Genomic DNA, 19,752 nt, shown 5'->3' with positions numbered 1-19,752 from the left:
TTTCTTTCACTTCAAGAGATGGCGAGCCCCTACCTAAGAAAGGGGATTCTTCAGATGGCTCAAGTGGAAATAGTACACCTGAGAAGCTCCGTACTCATTAATGAATTATAGAGCGATAAAGCTGGCAGGGCCCTGAGGGATGATCTGGCTTAGTGACTGGCAAACTTATCTCATTAGAATCATCTCAGAAAATGCCTTTATAAAAATGTCAGATTCCCAGGTCCCACCCCTGATTTGGAAGGGCGGAGGCGCCGGGCTGAGCATCCTTTGAAGTCTCAGGAGACCAGGGTGCCCCGCTAGACTTGGGAACCACAGATTCAGAGTCCGCGCACGGGGAAACTGAGGCTGGCGGAAGAGAAGCTAGAATAACGTGGTTTCCAGGGCACGGCTCTTCCCTCTAGAGCACGGTGCTTCCTTCTCAGCAAACCCTCACTCCACACCAGGGCTCAAGGATCCGTGGGCCGCTCGGGCCGGGCTTCGGACGAACGGACCCCACGGACGCACCGGGCGCGGGGACCCGAGGGGTGGCGCCTGGCCCGGAGGCGGACGAACCTGTCACAGAACAGGCAGGGGGTCTGCTGCTTGTCTTGGGGGGGCTCAGCATCGTCCTCATCCTCCCAGGCGGCCTCGTCACCGCTGTCGGACAGCTCTGGCAGGTCGTCCTCGTCCTCCACAGCGCCCCGGCCGCCTAGCACACGCAAATCATCAGCCCGGACGCCAGCGCGAGCCGCGCGCACGAGGAGCAGGGTGGGGGTGCGCCGCCCTCCGCCCCGCTCCCCCGCGGCCCTCGCCAGCGCCTCCCCCACTCCCAGCCAGGCCCCACCGTCCCGTCCCCGCAACCGGGACGGGCAGCGGGAGGGGCAGGTCTTTCTCCCGCCCCGCGGGCTGCGCCCGGGCGAGCAGAGCGCTCAGTAGCCAGGGATACCCACCCGCAGCGCCCGACGCTAACGAGCACATGGCTGTGTTGTCCCGGAACCCCGCGCGCCTGGGGGCGGGGACCGGGCTGGGCAGCGCGCGCGCAGCCGCCGCCGAGCTCTCCGGGCCCGGAAGCCTGGGAACGAGCGCGAGCGCGCGGCAGGGACGGAACTCGCGGAGCCTCACAGCCGCCCAGAAACGCCAGAACGCGCGCGCGCGCGCGAGCTTGGGAGCGCTTCCGGCCTCGAGGCCGCGGTCGTTGGTCACGTGAGTTGGGTGGGCGGGGCGGGAGCCTGTTCTCCGCTTCCTCCAGCGACAAGGTTCATGTATCGCGCGCAGATTCGGCGATGAATCTGGTACTAAGCGTCGCAGACTTTGATGTGACCTTTGTCTCCTCCTCGCGCCGCGGCAGGTCTCACCGGGAGGCCTTCGCCCGCGCCCCTGAACCCAGAAGCGCAGAGACCCGCCACCGCGGGTTTACAGTGGGCACCGCGCCCTCTGTGCGTCTCTATCTCGACGAATGGTCTGATAGTGGAGGGGGCGGCCCACCCGCGGCGCCCTCTGGTGGCAGAGGAGGCGGAGCGCAGGCAAGGACCTCTGACTCCACTGATTCCTGAGGTCTCTGATTCCCTTGGGGTCCAGAGAGGACTGCAGGAGCCAGTGTGGGCGTACTAGAGCACTCAAAGGTGCCGAAGCCTGGCGGACCGTTTTAAGGATTTTAGTCTTTTAAGTGCAGTGGTTAAGTGAGAGCACGGACTCAGACTTAACCTACTTAGTGTGAATCCTCCTTCTGTCACTTTGTCAGTCTGATCTTGAGCAAGATCAAGACTTTGCACCACCTCCACTTCCTCACCTACAAAACAGGGATAATGAATGCACTAGCCATAGAGCCACTGTAAGGATACAATGACTTAATACGTGTAAAGTGCTTAGACATTAAGTGCTTTTAGAGCCCACAGGCCTCAGAATGTCCTCATGGGGTCCCCTCACTTCATGCCGCTCTTTGGAACCCAGGCCTGGCAGGAGGAATGTTCCATCTCCTTCCTAAAGTCCACATCCTGAGACCCCACCCCTTCCTAAAATATGTCTCTTTCCTGGGTGACTGACAATGGGACTGTCCAATCCCTTCTACAGATATACAACCCCAATTAAAGGGGATGGCCTTTATCCTCTGGTGTCTCCTGAAGTTTGAAATGTACCTGGCATACTACAGACCCTGTAAAAATTGACTGAATCATTCAAATCAATGTTTCCCTCAGCATAGATGTTAAGACAGGTTTCACCACCGTCCTTTGTTTGTGGATAGAAACTAACACTGGCTAGTGAACTTTGACCCTCCTTCCACATCTTTCTTTCCTTTTCCATAGTTTTTAAAGCGTGGCACTTTGACATACACTTCTACTGGCTTTGTGAACTTTTTGTAGTTAATCACTACTGGGATCCTAGACCCTATAAAAGAAACAAATATTTCAATTTTATTCATCCATAGAAAGTACTCATCCAGTCACTGTTAACTGAACTTCCTGGAAGTATACGGCTACCAGAGGCTTTGGAGAGTGATTAAAAATAATACAAGCTATGGGTCAGGCTGACTTGGGTTAGAATCCTGGCTTTGCCATTCCCAGCTTCATGTCTTCAGCTTTGGTCCCTTGGGCAAAGCACTTAACCGCAGTGAGTTTCAGTTCCCCATCTGAGACATGGGGATGATAGTAGCACCTGCAAGGATTTTAAGGATTGTGGAGGGTTACAAGACAGAGAGCTTGTGTAAAGGCTGGCACTTAGCCAGCACCGGATAAATACTAGCTCTATTCTATCATCCAACTAGCCAAAATGCTGCGTATCAGCACTGACACTTGGACATTTCCTAACAATCACCCAAGACTTGTCCATTTATCTTCCTTCTTATATTTAATTCTCCCATGAATTTTACAAGCTCGGTTATATAATGGCTTTTATTATACATTGTAAAGAAGTAGTAAGGCAAGACGCCCACTGATACAAATACAGCAGTCGGCAGCGGGAAACTCAAAGACACAAATGACAATTTTAGAACAGAAATCATCTGCATAACATATAAAGTTTGTGTAGGCAAGCCTTTCAAAGCAGGCCTCCCCACCAGTGGCACCAGAACCACTAGGGGAATCTTTAAGAAAAACAACAGGTTCCTGTGCTCATACCCTGAAGATTCTGCTTCAGAGATTTGAGGTAGAGCCTACGGATCTCTGTTTTTGAAAAGCTCCCTGGGCAATGTATCGATCCGTCCGACCAGGCTCTGCACTGCTGGTGCAGGACACAGTAATTTGTTACTGGATCCGGCAGCTGAAACTAGGGAAACCACAGTTAAAGCACACTGACATTTTTTTAGACCCTGAAAGTACCAATTAGGCAGTGGGCGTTGAGTTCCAGTAGAAAGCGTTTCTCTGGTGCTGTCATGGCGTGAGAGAGCTATCAGCTCTCCCCAGGTCATGGATGGCCTTATTATCCAGAAGCTCCTTCTTCTTGCCGCTTGGGTTCACTGCGTTGTTCAGCATTGCCCTAACCACAGTCGTTACTGGCACAGAGTGCCCACTGGCCCAAGAATCTGGTAAGGAGCCAAAGAATCTCCTAACCAACCACTCCCCTGGGCGAGATTCTTGCCTATCACACAGCAGAACTCTAAAGAGAAAAAGAAAAGCAGAGGAAGAGATGGCTTATTGTCTTCAGACCATACAGGGTGTTATGAACTGTACTGTGCCCACCAAATTCATGTTGAAGCTCTAACCCCCAGTGAGGCCGTATTTGAAAACAGCGCATTTATGGGGTAATTCAGATTAGTTTAGGTCTAAAGGACCTTTAGTTGAAGTCCCAAGGGTGGGACCTCAATCTGACAGGACAGGTTTCCTTACAGGAGAGGGAGAGATTTCAGATAGCTCTCCACACGCACACAGAGGAAAGACTACATCAGGGCACAGAGAGGAGGCCATCTACAAACCAGGGAGAGAGGCCTCAGCAGACACGGACTCTGATGGCAACTTGACCTTGCATTCTACCCTCAAGAATTGTGAGAAAATAAATTTCTGTTGCTTACGCCACCCAGTCTGTGGTGTTATTCTGTTACGGCAGCCTGAACAGACTAATACAATGGGTGAAAGGTTTTATTTGGCGAATGAAGAGGATTTTTTTTTTTTTTAAGGCAGCAAAAGCGACCCAGGAAATTCCAGATTACTCTGAACCTGGCAACAAATGGTCTACCCTTTCCTTCAAAGCCAGAAGGCATGTTCTTCAGAGTAGCAATTCAACTCTAACCAACTTCTTTCATATCTTAGATATCCTAGTTGTCAGCCTCTTCACATGAAAAACTAACTTCTAGGGAATAACGAACAGTAGTGTACTATTAGGGAGTATGAATACTTACCCAGGCCTAAAGACAGAGTAACGATCAAATTGTAATTCTTCAACCCTAGCTTCTACTTCTCCCTGTTAATAAAAACCACTTGTATTTAATCAAGAAGACCAAGTTACTGTAATGCTTATGAGGGAATAATAACTTGAAGGTTTGAAGATAATCTGCTTCTGTGGGTCTCAACAATTGTAAATAGTGTTATCTGGAATTTTCGAATCTGGGAAGTTAAGGAAGAGATCGTTTATCCTGATAGGCAGTAGAGAGTTATAAAAGATGTCCTGAATGAGAGGATGGCTGCCTAGTCAGTCCAGCCTCTCATGTGACTGATTTTAGAACAGATCCAGAGAGTAGGTAACCTGTTAGGAGTGCAACCATCAGTGAGTAACTTCTCCTTAGTCTGGATTTAACATTGCAGGCTGATGGACATCAACCCTTTTTTGGTTTCTAGATAGTCCAATGGGTCAGAAGATTCACAGACTCTCTCTATTACTGTCTTCCTTACAAATCCCATTGGATTTCAAGAGACAGTGAGATGACATCTGTACGATGGCTTTAAATTAAATCTGTTAAACAAACCATGAATTTTCATGCCAAGCATCTCTAAGAATAGAAGTGCCAGAGGAGCTCAGGCCACAGGGACATCTGAAGGCCTTGTGAATTCAGGGGCATCTCTCCTCTTTCTTGGCCTGTTCCTACTGTTTATTTGGTGCCTCACCTGACACATCACATCATCTTGGGTCACTTTTAAAAAAATTCATTAAAAGTTCATGTTTTTTAGTATATTCACAGATATACTTCACCACAACCTAAGTTTAGAATTATTTCTTCACCCCCCTGCAAAAAACCCTACATCAACTAGCACTTACTCCCATCCCCCCACCCCTGCAGCCCTAGCCAACCATTAATCTTCCTGTCTCTCTATTTGCCTATTCTGGGTATTTCATATACACAGTATTCTACAACTTATAGCCTTTTGTGACTGGCCTCTCTCTTTTAGCATAATCTTTTTAAGTTTCACCCTTCTTATAGCATGGATCAGGCCTTTTTACTGGTGACTAATACTCTTTCCTATGTATGTATCAGATTTTATTCAACCATTCATCAGCTGATGGATATTTGTGTTGTTTCTAATCTGGCTATTGTGAATAATGCTGCCTCGACCCTTCATATACCAGTGTTTATGTGGACAGATCTCTTAGCTTTTATGAAGATAGGTTATGTCTCTATTAGCAGGGTGCATAGAAGAGTTAACATAGCAGGCGGACACTTTTACCTTAGAAAAGCCTGCCTGCGAGGTGACCTTTGGTTTGTGTCTGGGAACTTGGATTTCTGGAGTGTCCCCGTCATTTCCTAACTGACAGGGTGGTTTATATTGCCTCAGCTATTTGTATAAATTATGTGGCTTATGCTGAACACTTGCTTTACCTCTGGAAGCTTATAATTTTTTTTTTCCACACTCAAGGTGCCCATGTGATTGACTCCAACAAAACCGAACTCTGGTGCTCAGGTGGATTTCTCTCATTTCTCAACAATCATTGCTGAAGAAATTTAGCATGTGTGACTCCATTGAGAGAAGACTCTTGGAAGCTCATACCCATTTCGTCCAGACTTCACTCCATGAACTCCTTCTCTTTAATGACTTTGGGCTTCACAGCCTTTTATTGTAATAAATCATAGCTATGAATATAACTATATGCTGTGTCTTGCAAGACCTTCTATCAAATTACCAAACTCCGGGCTAGCCTTGGGGAATCCCCAAACAAGCAGATTAGAGTTACCTTGAGGGCAAGAGCCACAACCAATACTACAATATCATCTACTCTGGGAAAGTTTAAGAATCACTGCCTCAAAGTCTCTTCTAATACTCAGATTCCATGCTGCCATTCAAGACCACAGATGTCATAACTGATTTTGTGATTATCAGATAATCAACACAGGGAAAGACATTGGATTTCAAATCACTCCTATTTACTAAATATATTCATGCAAAAAACAGTACCTGCTGCTATGAAAAAATGGATAATATAGTGCATTTCTATCACTTAGCATTTTATATTACTTAGTATTACCAATTAGCCAGGGTTCTCCAAAGTATATGAAAGACAGAAATGTGCACAAACCTTAACTTGCAGATATAAAAAACTGCTTGACTTATCAGCTCCTTTAGAGGATAGTAAGTTAAAATGTTTGCACCCTCCAGCTTTTGCCAGCTCTGCAGACTTGAGGACATAATCTCGATCGACACGAACAAATCCTTCCTGAGGGGGGAAAAAGGGTATGAATTATTTCCAAAAAGCTATGAGTTCATCTCAAATATGACTACTGAGGTTGGGTGACAGGCTAGGAGGCCTGCTGGAGAATGGGGATCTAAATAAAATGCATCCAAGCAGAGGCTCCGGGAAACGCTCCAAGTATGATCCTCAGGACAGACAGACAAGCTGCGGCAGCAAGGCCAGTGAAATAATAAGAACAGTGACATTGAGACAAAAACACCAAACAAATCTGCAAGGAACAAAAGGAATAATAAGACCAGGCTAAGAAATGGCTTGAAGTCACACATCTCTTTGTCTTTTAGTAACTTTCCGATTCTCAATTTTCTCTGTGTCAGCTCTCATGGGCAGGGGTCTTGGGGCATAGCTGAGAACTCTATCCAGGCACTATCAGAACCAAGTCTATTTAATTTCCCATTTTTGTGTATGCTTTACAACATACTTCATATACCAGTAAAGAGTGAATCCTCACTTTTTTTTAACTGATGGGTATATAATCAAGAATGTTGGGGCACCTGGGTGGCTCAGTGGGTTAAAGCCTCTGCCTTCGGCTTGGGTCATGATCTCGGGCTCCTGGGACCAAGCCCCGCATCAGGCTCTCTGCACATCGGGAAGCCTGCCCCCACTTCCCTTTCTCTGCCTGCCTCTTTGCCTGCTTGTGATCTCTGTTTGTCAAAAAAAAAAAAAAAAAAAAAAAATGTTTGGGGACCCCTGGTCTAGACTTAGTCGGGTAAGTGTAGGAGTAGGGTATTTCTTCTTAATTCATATCTCAGCATTAATGTATGCTCAGCACATGACAGGTAATCTTGAAACATTTGAACGGATGAATAAAAGTCCAATGAAAGCAGAGAAAGGCAAATCCAGTTAGAAAAACAACAACAACAACCAAGTGGCAATAAATGGGAGTGGGGAGAATGGTATAAACAGTAGAATGTAAACTCACTTCCAGGGCCTAATGGAGGGACACATGCCTGTACCCAGATAAGGGAAAGCCAGAAGCAACAGCTTCTCAGGACCACCACCAATGCCGGCATCCTCAAATTCCAGAGTGATGGAGAGGAGTCTAAAGCCTAGTAAACTTTAAACCTACAACTACATAATGAAGTTTTCTATAAGGACGATTCCAAATCGTAAGATTACGTTACCACCGTAATGATATTTTTTAGTTCAAGATTTGGCCTAGGGGACTTATTGATCCTAAATGTTTTATTTCATAAGGAGAGGTGGGTCTTGCACCTCCGGAAACACCATATCCAAATGCTTCATTGGGAGATGTGAAAACAAGGGCCAGTGACCTGGTAAACGTCCGGTCGGAAGAGAAAGCTGAGAGCGGAATGCCGATTCTTGCCTCTGAGCCATGCTCTCCACTGTGCCCAGCTCCTGCTCATCTCACACTGCCTGCAGCTAATGCGGAGGGCTCACTCGTGACTGGGGGGGCCCCACAAAGATGTCTGTGTGCCGCTCCCCGGACCTGTGAATATGTTACACAGCAAAGGGAAGTTCAGGCTGCAGGGGGAATTAAGGTTACTAATCAGCTGACCTTAAAATAAGGTTATTCTGTGTGATCCAACTGGGTCCAATGTAATCACAAGAGTCCTTAAAGGTGGAAAAGGGAAGTGGAAGAGAAGGGATGAGCTATGCAGTGTGAGGAGTACTCAGTCCCCTGTTCCCGGCCCTGAAGATGAAGGGAGGGGTCCGCGCACCAAGGAACGCAGGCGGCCCCTAGTAGCTGGAAAATGTAACGACATGGATTCCGTCCCCCCTCCCCCACCAGCATCCAGAAGGGAACACAGCCCTGTCGACCCCTGGATTTTACCTCAGCAAAATCCATGTTGCATTTCTTACTTATAGAACTGTAAGATGATACATTTACGTTGTTTTAAGCCACTGTTACAGCGGCGATAGGAAACTAATCAGATTTCAATTTTAAAACAACGGGCCCAAACTTTTCCAGATTTGTATGGAAGTCGGTCATAAAAGGAAAGTAAGCATATTGTAAGTATAGAGCTCGGTGACTTTTCATCAACTGAACACTCTCTGTAGCCAACCCCCAGATCAAGAACTAGCATGTCATCCTGAACCCCAAAAGCCTCTCCTGTCCTCCTCTGTCAGCAGTGACAGTATATTTTTAACCACGCCCACTACCTGCAGGGCAGTGTTAGGTCTCACCTGGCGTAACATAAACGTCACTGGTCACCACACATCACCACCCCTTTTTCCGTGTTGTACACGTGCACATTTGAGCCTCACAACAGACTCCCCTACGCGCTGACTCCAACCCATGGTGCTACTCTTCCACACCCGTGTGAAGCAAACCGCGTTCCTGCCCTGCCCCTCAGGGAGGGCCCTGAGTCTCCTCAGAGCCAGTCTCCGAATTGAGATTTTACATGCGCTGAAGGAATCCCCAAACTCTGATTCTGAGAACAGGTCCGTTATTCACAATGAAATCCCAGCGCTGACGAGTGAAATCAATTCCATTTCATTGTTGCTGCTGTTTTAGCCCTATTTCTTGGAAGCGTCATCATAGTTGTCTCTGTTAAAATGCTTTTTTTTCTTTCATCAGCTTCTTTAAAAAATAAAGGAAAGATTCAGCCAATCACAAGTCCCTGGACCGACGCTGTCTCTCTCGCTTAATCCAGGGCCAGTAAAGGGATAATTTGATTAAACTGAGACCCTAATTTATTTGGCTTTAGTTCTGGATCAACCTCTTCTTAATAGAGTCCTGCCATCTCCAATTGTTTGATGAAAATTAAAGTGACATAAATGCCATGGGACTTTTTCAATCTGATTAGTCAGCGAGAGCACGTCAATACCACCCTAGCCATCAGACTCTGGCGTCCTTCCTTTCACCGGCCTGGCTAACAACTGACAACCGCTCCGTGAAGGACGAGCGCCCACGCTGCCGCACAGACCCCCACACTGGGCCCGTCATCCCTGTTCAATGGGCCCTGTTGACGAGGTGCGCATACCTTTCTCCACTGCTGTTCTCTGGACAAAGCTAAATATTGTTTTATTAGCAATCAATGGCTGTTAATCCAAAATGATTTCACAAATCCTCTGAGCCCCCAAGCTGATTATAAATACGCATTTTTCCAAGCCCACAATTTTTGAATTTCACTTCCCCCACCCTGATGCGTGGCCTTTTAGCTGATGAATGAAACTCAAAAGCAGAGGGGTCAACGGCTTTCAAGGACTTAGAAACCAAACTTAAGCGTGGATCCTGGTGACAGCCTTGGAGATACCAACACACACTAATTTTCTCTGCAGTGAGGAAGATTCTATTTAGAGATAGAAGGAAGCTGTCTTTAGAATCTAATTAACATCCTTTCTTGTTCTCTAGCGGTGCAGATAAAAACAACAACAACAGAAGAAACAAGCTAAAGCAAGCTATTTCATAACCCAGAAACACAGTTTTCATGTGTTTTCCCAGAAAATCAGATTTAGTTTCTCAAACCATATGGCAAGAGAAAAGACATCTCTTCTGAGAGTATCACAACCATTCTGTTGCAGTGTCTTTATGATTCTTTACTCAGTGTGTCTTATTTTAAGCTAGAAATCAAAGTTTCTTCCAGAAAAAGGAACTGATTAGTTAAGTTCCTACTATAAATTTCCTTTCCCAGCACCTGCTCGAAAGAATAAACACAACATAATACAACTTGGCAGAACCTCCACAGGCTCTACAAACCATTTACTCTTTAAAAAATCTTATTAAAATCCAAAGCTACTAAGTATTTCTTCTAATCTTCTTTACCCATGCCTGTAAACTAGGAACACACCAGCTTACAAACAACTTCTCCTGCTGAAGTATTTCGGCACTGATAGGCATGACCAGAGAGCACCCCACAATGACTCAACATCCAGGGCTTCCTTTTCCAAGGAGGAAGGATCTGTCATTCTGTAAAGGGGCGCACTTAGCCACATTCCTGCTTCAGATTCTGTCTGCTTTACTCCCATTTCAACCCAGCCTGATAAATTAGACTAGAAGACAGAGATGCAGACAAACAACAAATGGTATAATGCAAGACCTCATTGGTTGGTGTTTCTGGAGGGCATCTCTCTATTTAATGTATAGTGGTGGAACCAAGATCCCGGTTAGAGAAAAAGCTCTGGATAGAAAAAGAAAATCAAACAGATAACTGAGATTCCTGAGTCTGTCTCTTATGTTCTCACATAATGGTTCCATGTGGGGGTCTTCTTTTCTCTGGGTGATGGAAGTCAAAAGAATTCTGCAGACTAAAGGGGGTCTCAGTGGCCACCTCCTTCTCAGTACTGACAAGGAGGCACCGGCCCATGGGAGCGACCTAGCACACCCAAGGTCCCATGGCTATTTAGTATCCAAACACAGTCTCAAGCCACTGAGGCCCTATGACTTCACAAGCCCCCTTCTAGACATCGAATCAAATGGTACACATGACAACAGGCGGCAGCAAGCTTTTCTCATAAAGAATGAGAGAGCAAACCCTTTCAGATTTGCAGGTTTCTGTTACAGCAACACCGCTCTGCCCTCACAGCAGCCACAGATAATACATAAAGTAATGAGAGCAGGAGTGTTCCAATAAAACTTTATTTATCAATACTGAAATTGGAATTTCTTAAATTTTCACGTGACATATTATTCCCCTGTTGACATTTTTTAGCCATTTGAAAATACAAAAACATTCTTAGCTCCATGGGCTATACAAAAACAATAGGCTGTATGTGGCCACAGCCTTGGTCCGCAAACCCCAGGGTTCGAAGGATGTTTCATTAGAATCAGAAGCCAGGAGACTCTAACGAGGCCTCATGAATGTTACAACGGCAGCTTTAATCACATTACTGGCATTGTCCATTCAACAGAATCCAAGAACCTGGACGGCAAGGAAGCCAATGGAGAGGCAAAACCTTATGACACCACCTCGAACTCACTAGCCACATCCTTCTCTGAATACAAATAAGGGGAAAACGCTATTCTCAGTGACATCTGCGAGTTTCTGCTCTACACCCCAAGCCAATGGAGATCTGGTCTTCAAAGGGTATTGCAACCTTTACCAGCACACAAGTTGCTTCTTAAAGCCAGGTGAAGGCCATCTGGGACTCTAGTACATAAAGAAGCAGCAGGAGAAGAAGACTAACACACCCTAATGCCTTGCGAAAGCAGCTCCAACAAGAGGATGGCTGGCTTTGTCTAAATCTCCCAAGATGCTACAAATAGTTTCCAGCCTTGGAGATTCGGACCCAGTAGATCTGGGGCCAAGTAAGGAAGCCACTGCATGGACTAGAGAGCTGCGGCCTGTGAATGTGAGAAAGATCAGCATCTAACACGATTTAAAGAAATGGTTTTCCAAACAGCTGAAAGGGCCAACAGACCTATCTGCACACCGGTTTCAGAGGAAATCTGAGAAGACTGAACTTTATGGGTTGTAATATTTTTCCCCAACACTCCCATGTTGAAATCATGAGTTCTAGTATCTCAGAGTGTAACCTTATTTGGAAACGGGGTCACTGCAGATGACATTAAGTTAAGGTGAGGTCATACTGAGTAGGGTGGTTCTTAATCTACTTGTACTAGTGCTGTTGTAAAAAGGAGATATTTGGACATAGCCACACGTACTTGGGAAAAACAATGAATGAAGAGATATAGAAAGAAGTAGGTCATCTATGTCATCTATGAGTCAAGAAGAGAAGCCTAGAAGTTCCTTCCCTCCCAGCCCTCAGGGGAACCAAAGCTGCGAACACCCTGATCTCAGACTTCAAGCACCTAGAGCTATGAGACACTAAATTCCTGCTGTTTAAGCCACCCTAGGTATGGTGCTTTGTTATAAGAGCCCCAGCAAATTCACCCTCTGAAGATCACAGAGAAACAAGATGGCTACTCAGAGGGTGTCAATAATGAGACAGAAATCCGGAATTTCTTGACATTTCTATACTGCAAAGTCCAATTGCTAAGGAAAACTGCGGGATGTTCCAGTTACAAAACAGCTCCAGAATGACACCAAGCTTGTACCAGCTTCTCAGTATCTACCTGATGAGCTCTTTTTCTGTAGACAGGGCTGCCGACCCAGAATACCAGTAGGATGAGTTTGGAAACCCACAGTCCCCATCAAACAACTATTACTACCTAGCCACGTGGGAACTGTCACCTTTTTTGAATTGCCTGAAGTTATCACAACCTCCAAATTTTGTATTGCATCCAACCTCAATTAGCATCAAATTTCTTTAAAAAAGACTTTCTGGAAGAAATGTCACTATCCTCTTGAACCATTTAAATAAACCCCAACTCATTTCTGAGATTATGTTTGGCTTACTAGTTTTTTTCTCTGCTTACCCCTTAATCCTTTTATCTTTTCAAACCGATTTTGGAAAACAAACTGATTTTGGAGCCCGAGGGGTAGGGAACCAACTCCATCTTAAAAAAAATAGTCTGGAGAGGAAAGACATCTGATTCCTCTGATTAAAATTGCTTTACACAATTTCAGTGCAACAAAGCAATTTAGACTTTTTCTTGGGGCACCCTATAATGAGATTTGCCTTATGTCATGAAAATCAACTGCTCTATACCTAATGCAGTGGTTTTTATTTTGCTGAGTCACTGCCAAAATCAGGCTGGCACTTGAGACAGTTCAACTTGCGGTGTACTAGAACAAAAGTTTTTCAATGCTTTTTGGAGGGCACGCTGCTTGTGACTCTCCCTGGGACAGAAACTATACTAGATGCTGAGCAGGAAAATGACCCTTTCTAGGAGACACAATGCGCTAATTCCTGGGAGATTAAACTTCTCTATAATCCAGACTTCCCAGCACAGAGCTCAAAACCCAGCTGGGTTCCAAAGTGGACATGATAGAACTGCAGAAGATTTGGAAATACATCCCTACCAAAAGCATAAATAGAATTATTCTTTGAATCACCAAAAGGGCCAGAGAAATACATCTGAGCTGAACTCCTTAGTTGGTATGAACCAACAGTTCTTAGCCACATGCCCTCCTAATGATTCTAATACATGGGCCTGTTCATAAATCTATAAGGCCCCACGGCAGCATCATGGTCCTGCAAATTTAATAGACACATTTAGGCACCTATGAGGCTCAGTCCATTAAGCATCCAACTCTTGCTTTCGGCTCAGGTCATGATCTCAGGGCTGTGAGATGAAGTCCCACTTCGGGGCTCTGCAATGGGCATGAAACCCGTTTGGGATTCTCTCCCTGTCTCTCTGCCACTCCAATCTCCCTCCCCCTCCACTTTCACTCTTACACTCTCTAAAAAAATTAAAAAATAAATAAATAAACAAACAATTTTCTGCCAGAGGAATAAACTATAGTCAAGGTATAAATTAAGATGTATTAACACATGCTGAGGATCTACATAGTAAGCAATGCCTTTTTTTTTTAAGATTTTATGTATTTATTTGACAGAGGGAGAGATCACAAGTAGGCAGAGAGGCAGGCAGAGAAAGAGGGGGATGCAGGCCCCCTGCTGAGCAGAGAGCCTGATGCGGGGCTTGATCCGAAGGCAGTGGCTTCACCCACTGAGCCACCCAGGCACCCGGAAGCAATGACTTTTAACTAGATAGTAACCTAGGACTTCTGGACAGAGGCTGATGTGATTTAGAACACCATTTAGAACAGTTCTGCGTCAGTTAGGGCTGAATCACCACTAAAGGCTGAGTCATCACTAACGGCTAGCTGAATCGTGCCTCTGTTCTGATGTTCTGTATCTTAAGTTTAAAACTTGGCACGAAAATAGGTTGATGTAAATCATTCATGTGAGAGAGAACGCTTTAAGTTTAAAACATTTATAAGAAAAAAAAAAAGCTTATTGCTAACAGCATGAGCCAGTTACTTTTACTCAGACATAATGGTTTGCTTAGTCAGGGGATGTAAAGACAGCAATATTTGTAAGAGGCAAGACCTTGTAAATATTTATGACGTCTCCAGCATGAAGGCCTGAACTCCAGGGTTACTTTGAAGGAAAGATGAATTTATCAGTACTATTCAAAGTTCAGCAAAGGCTACGGCAGTACATGAAATTGTAAATGATAAGAGCTTATTACATGGAAGCACTACGGACGTCAAGAAAAAGAGTAACCAAGAAAGGAATCGTTGACATTACCAGCCAGCGGAAGAGAAAGGGGTCTTATGTCTTCCTTACCGCCCCGGCTTTTTTTCTGGTAGTACCCAGGCAACAAAATCCAACATCATGACCTTGAAAGGCAGAAGCGTAGTCATCCAACTTCTCAAAGTCCACCACTTCTTGATTCTAGGCAACAAGGACACAGCTATATATAACTTGATGTTATTAAAAAAGAGGGGGAAAATCCTCCTCTAGATTTAAAGAATAAATTATAGAACATTACTGAACAGGCTACTCATTTATCATAAGACTTTGCAAGCTCTCTTCTCTGGCATCTCTTTCTCCTGCCATTCTTATTCTATCTTTTCTATGCAAGTCTATTTAGTAGGGCAGACTCCTACGGCACGAGAATCATAATTCCAACAGAGTGCTTATTTTACCTAGTAAGAAACCTCTGATAGAGCTAGAGTGGCATTGGTGCAGAGTGGCAAAAAACTGGGGCATTAGATATTAAGCATGGATATACTTAATAATGTACACAATATTAATAAGGTACTGGGTAGTTTTTAAGACTTATGAGCAAGTGACTGTTACAGGTACTGTTCACCAAATGGATACTTTGCTGGGAGATAAACCAGGTTTAAAAGTAATATAATCAAACAGAAATTAAATTAAGGAAAATGCATGATCATATTATGAAAATATTTGCAAGCTCATTTTTTTCCCACTAAAAAGCAATTATCTGAATTCAAAATAACAATGCACTGTATGTCCATGGTACACATAACTGGGCCATAAGTGATTCGGATCTCTAAAGTCAGGTTCAATTATAATTTTCTCTCTGGAAACATAAAAGACCTGTCTATACTACCAGGAGGGACACCAGTGAAGTACAATGTCAAGGCAAGTAATGGTGTTTGGAATCTCAAAGACCTAGGTTCAACTCTTGAGCCTGCTACTTAGTAAGCATGTAATTTTGGTCAAGTTATATGCCTCAGTTTTTCCAGCAACAAAACGGAAATGATAATTTTTCCTTCAGTCCAATTCATGAACCACCTGTGTTAGAAGCAGCCAGTGAGTGCTTCATAAAAAGGCATATATATTAGGAGGTGTCACACCAATTCTTCTGAAGCAGAAAATGCATTAAAAAAATATATTTTATTTATTTATTTGACACGCAAAGAGAGTGAGTGAGAGGGAATACAAGCAGGGGTAGTGGGAGAGAGAAAAGCAGGCTTTGCACGGAGCAGGGAAGCCTGATGCAGGGCTTGATCCCAGGACCCTGAGATCATGACCTGAAACGAAGGCAGATGCTTAATGACGGAGACACCCAGGTGCCCCAGAAAATACACTTTTAATAAGCACCCTAAGTAATTCTTGTGCTCACTCAGATTTAAGAACCTCCATGTAGGGATGCCTGGGTGGCTTAGTCAGTTAAGGGTCTGTCTCTTGCTAATGGCTGAGGTCATGGGGAGATCAAGCCCAGTTCAGCGGGAGTCTGCTTCTCCCTCTCCTTCTGACCCTCCTCCTGCTCATGCACTCTCTCACTCTCTCTCTCTAAAACAAATAATTCTTAAAAACAAAAAACAAAAAACAAAAAAAAAAAACAACCTCCATGTCACTTCACAAGTTTGTTGTGAAACTTAAAAAAGATAGATTGAGAAGTTCTCATCATCCAGGAATTCAAATAAAATGCAGTTTTCCTTCCCTACCATCAGCTCTTTCAAAACAATTTTTCTGACACTGTGAGCATGCTGAAGAAAAATATGTTCCCATTAAGTACATAACCCAAAGACATGCCACCAAAACTCAGTTATCAAAGCACGGAACTCAGTATCAGTTTCTAATTACTGGAGGTATTTGACACACTCCATGAAACCAGATGTGAAGACCACATATGAACTAAGTGTGAGCAAAGTCCTGATGGACACAGAATAGATGTAAAATGATCTGACCATGGACCTACAGGGGTTAAGAACATTTATTTGTGAAACCACTTGTTGTTTGGGATGTTCTACCTGTGAAGCCTGTGGGACCAACTTCTATTGCTATGGGGGTCTTGGGATCACATTATAGTTTAATTTACTGTATTTCACAGCTCCCTTTACATGGGGAAAGGGATCTCCACAGAGCTCAGACTGCAAATATTTAGGGAAAGTCTGGCATATCCTTTGGTTAACCATGAAAGTGTGACAAAGAGAATATTCCACTTACAAGGCTACAGCCCTGGGATGTTAGGTGCGGCAATTCTTGTAGGGGAATAATCTCACCTTTATTGCCATAGACCTTGCCTACAATTAACTGACATTAATACTGAGTGCACAGGTAAATAAAACAGGCAAAATGATTGAGAAAATGGCCCCAGGTTATCAGGCGGTCTCCAGAACCCAGCTTGAATGGCTCTGAAAACTGGCTCTTCTGTCTTCTGAGCCCTCATTACAAGCCAGGCTGGCCTTATAGGGGTCTAGATGGAAAGAAGGGATGCCCAAGGTCATATAGTGAGTGGGGAGGCCAACCCAAACCTGTAACCAGGACTCCAGCTTCCAGGAGGGGCTCTCACACCCCATTCTGGGCCATACTGTGATCACCTCTTCTCCACCACAGGCCAGGAAATGTTCAGCCTTTAGACATGAATATATGTTCACTCCGAAGAATCACTGCTATTGCATTCTTGAGTCCCAGCTCAAATACCCACCACATTTTTATAAGCATCTTCATCGAAGGTGAGCTTTCTCCGGCCAATGAGCGTGACTTTGGAAAACAGGCTCTGTTCCAGGATTTCTTTTAAGAGCACTCTGCCGGTTTCTCCGCTGGCGCCCAGAATAAAGACAGATTTATTTTGCATCCTGAAGTCTTCCCGAAGCTTCGGCAGTGCCTCAGTCTCGGCCATGCTGCAGAAATAACATCGATAGCTGCTGGTCTTGGGATGTTGAAGGGATGGCCCTTGCTTATCTGGGGTAACAATGGCGGTTTATATGCTCTGGGAAAAGGTATGTTATTCTCCGCAGTCTGGGCCCAGGGGAAAGTGCTGAATCACCCGCAGGGCGTGGCACCCTGGCCATCGCCCGAACCTGAGCCAATCTACACCTCCGAAGGGACCCTAACAGGAGAATGCGCCCAGGTGCCATAGCACCCAAAGGCCTCGTTCCCGACGCTACTCCGGGTTCCAGCCCCTTCCCTCCTCCCCCCACTGGGGTGCAAGGGCCCAGCTCGGTCCCCTGCGCGGAGGGGTTACCTGGAGCCAGGCCCCGACCCTGCGTCCTCAGGCCGCAGCAGGAGCAGGGCGGCGACCAGTGTCACCGCCGCAGCCGCCACCGCCGCCGCGCTCAGCGCCGCGGGCCCGGCTGTCCGGGCTTCACCCCCTCCCCGCCCTTTTTTGTCCCCTCGCCCCATTCGGCAGGTGCCCCTCCCAGGTGCGCCCGGGGGTCGCCAGCAGCAGAGTCTGCGCCTACCCGATTACGTCTTCGGGTGACTTCGCGACGCCGCTTCCTCGCTCCGCCTAGCGGGGCGGGGCCTGGGGGAGGGCGGGGGGCGGACGGGTGTTTGGGCGCAGGGCCGGGTCGGCCGCCTACACGTGCGCGGCGCCGGGCGTTGTCGCGAGCTTGGAGACCGCCCCCTAAACGTCAGCAATCGCGAGCACCCTCTTACCGCGCTTCGTGTCACCATCCAGGCTAAGCTCGCCCCATCCATGGCCTCAGCCAATAGACTGGACCTTTGCTGGTTTCTAAAACAGGTTTCAGTTGTATGTTGGACAACTCTGTCTCAAGTTCAGCACGTCAAAACCTTAACCTTTGCCACCCAACCACTCCAAACAGATGAAACAAACCTACTCCTTACCTCTCCTGGGTCTCACTGTTCCTTTGCATTCTCACACTCCTCACCCCTCCCTCTCTCCAGCCAGAAATTTGGGCGGTTCCCTTTGACGCCTTTTCCTGGCTTTTCCACAGCCCATTTTAATCAAGTCCTGTCCTATCTGTCTTTCAGATACTTCTCTTGCGTAAGCCTTGCTCTCGCCATAGCTCACCAGCATAACCAGTTTCCCGGCCCGATCCCAGGCTGTGAGCTAGGGTGACCTTCCACACCCGATCCTGTAGTTCGCTCTCCCAAGCCACATCAGTGGTGTTAAAAACCTAACAGTCTACACCGGACAAGCTCTGGACAGGAGTTAGAATCACAAGCAGGAATCTGAACAACAGAGGCAGAGGGTGTTGTTGGTTATTTGGGGCTGCCCAGGACTCAAATTCTATCCCTATTTTTGGGAATTCCAAAATAAGTGGGAGGCAGGACCCCACCTCCCACTCTAGAAGCCAAGTGAAAGCGTTATTCCCTCACCCAGCTCCTTGGGAATTGTATGTAGGTGAGACCTGAGCTCAGTTTATCAGACACTGCCATCCAGGTTTTTTGCTTTCGGGGGAGTATTAAGTAGATGCAGTGGAAGCCTGAGATAGGGTTTGGCTGGGTGGGTATAGGATAAGGGCATCCTCTGATCTGTCAGCCAGCTGATGGTGTGCTCGGTTCCGTGTTTTGCCTTCTTAATTCTGGACTGTTTTCAGAGCCTGTTCTTTAGAGTTTCTGTTATTCTTCCAGAAATTTCGTTTCCTGCTTAAATTAACCAGAGCTACTTTCTCTTGCTTGCAATAAAAAAAACCTTGAATGATACAGAGCAGAGTGATTTGTTCCCCACTGGCCTGTCACGGTGCTTAGACCCCTCATTTTGAGTCCCTACAGCTTTTCTACTAAAATGCAACTTAAAATCTTGTCAGCTAGCCCTGTCTCAAGAACTCAACAAATATCAACAGATATCATCATATCTGTTGCAGAGATTATTAACTTTCCTCTAGTGTCCATTCTTCTTCTCTTCTGTATTATTTTTTAGTTGTGACATAACTGCTATACAACAAAACGCACTCATCCTAACAGTTCAGTTCCATGATTTTAGACAATTGTGTATACACCTAGGTAACCCACCTAAACCAAGATGTAGAACATTTCAGTCATCTTGGAATTATACCTTCATTTCTCTTTCTAGGCAATCCCTCCACATTCCAGAAGCAATCATTTTCTGATCTATTAATATAATAGATTAGTTTTGTCTGCTACAAAACTTCATTCAATAAAATCATACAGCATATACTCTTT

At 45.6% G+C, this 19,752-nt stretch overlaps 2 protein-coding genes across 5 annotated transcripts in view; both read right to left on the bottom strand.

Annotated features, from left to right (window-relative positions):
• PRMT3 (protein arginine methyltransferase 3) overlaps positions 1–1,100 on the bottom strand; it is a 130,679-nt gene extending 129,579 nt beyond the window's left edge. Inside the window, exons 1-2 of one of the 3 annotated variants that reach the window (XM_032356359.1) lie at positions 930–1,056; positions 553–688 (exon numbers count right to left, since the gene is read on the bottom strand). In XM_032356359.1, coding sequence (XP_032212250.1) covers positions 553–688; positions 930–957 — 164 coding nt within the window. In that variant the 5' untranslated portion in view covers positions 958–1,056. Of the gene's footprint in view, positions 1–552; positions 689–929 lie in introns of all 3 variants that reach the window. The other 2 variants (XM_032356360.1, XM_032356361.1) reach the window with 2 other exon arrangements.
• A 1,749-nt stretch (positions 1,101–2,849) lies between these two features.
• HTATIP2 (HIV-1 Tat interactive protein 2) lies at positions 2,850–18,226 on the bottom strand. 2 transcript variants are annotated; one of them, XM_032356363.1, is made up of 6 exons: positions 18,066–18,226; positions 17,309–17,504; positions 14,692–14,799; positions 6,418–6,555; positions 4,310–4,371; positions 2,850–3,570 (listed from the first exon to the last, which is right to left on the bottom strand). In XM_032356363.1, the coding sequence occupies exons 2-6, from the start codon at positions 17,501–17,503 to the stop codon at positions 3,345–3,347; spliced, it is 729 nt and encodes a 242-aa protein (XP_032212254.1). In that variant the 5' UTR covers position 17,504; positions 18,066–18,226; the 3' UTR covers positions 2,850–3,344. The 2 variants fall into 2 exon arrangements, with proteins under 2 accessions (XP_032212254.1, XP_032212253.1); XM_032356362.1 differs by lacking the exon at positions 18,066–18,226 and adding an exon at positions 17,849–18,059.
• Between the last annotated feature and the right edge of the window lie 1,526 nt (positions 18,227–19,752).

The sequence above is a fragment of the Mustela erminea genome, chromosome 9, assembly GCF_009829155.1.
Source record: "Mustela erminea isolate mMusErm1 chromosome 9, mMusErm1.Pri, whole genome shotgun sequence".
In the NCBI taxonomy this organism is placed as follows: domain Eukaryota; kingdom Metazoa; phylum Chordata; class Mammalia; order Carnivora; family Mustelidae; genus Mustela; species Mustela erminea.
The sequence above is the reverse complement of the archived record's forward strand: the minus strand, read 5'-3'. Positions and strand labels throughout refer to the sequence as shown.

What these genes read in the sequence shown, in the direction of transcription:
- HTATIP2 (XM_032356362.1), bottom strand. Translation starts at nt 18,006, where the DNA reads ATGGGGCGAGGGGACAAAAAAGGGCGGGGAGGGGGTGAAGCCCGGACA. An exon ending in AAGATGCTTATAAAAATGTG is followed by an intron (nt 14,800 to 17,308) that starts GTGGGTATTTGA and finishes CTTGTTGCCTAG; the next exon opens with AATCAAGAAGTGGTGGACTT. An exon ending in TTTTATATCTGCAAGTTAAG is followed by an intron (nt 4,372 to 6,417) that starts GTTTGTGCACAT and finishes TTTTATTAACAG; the next exon opens with GGAGAAGTAGAAGCTAGGGT.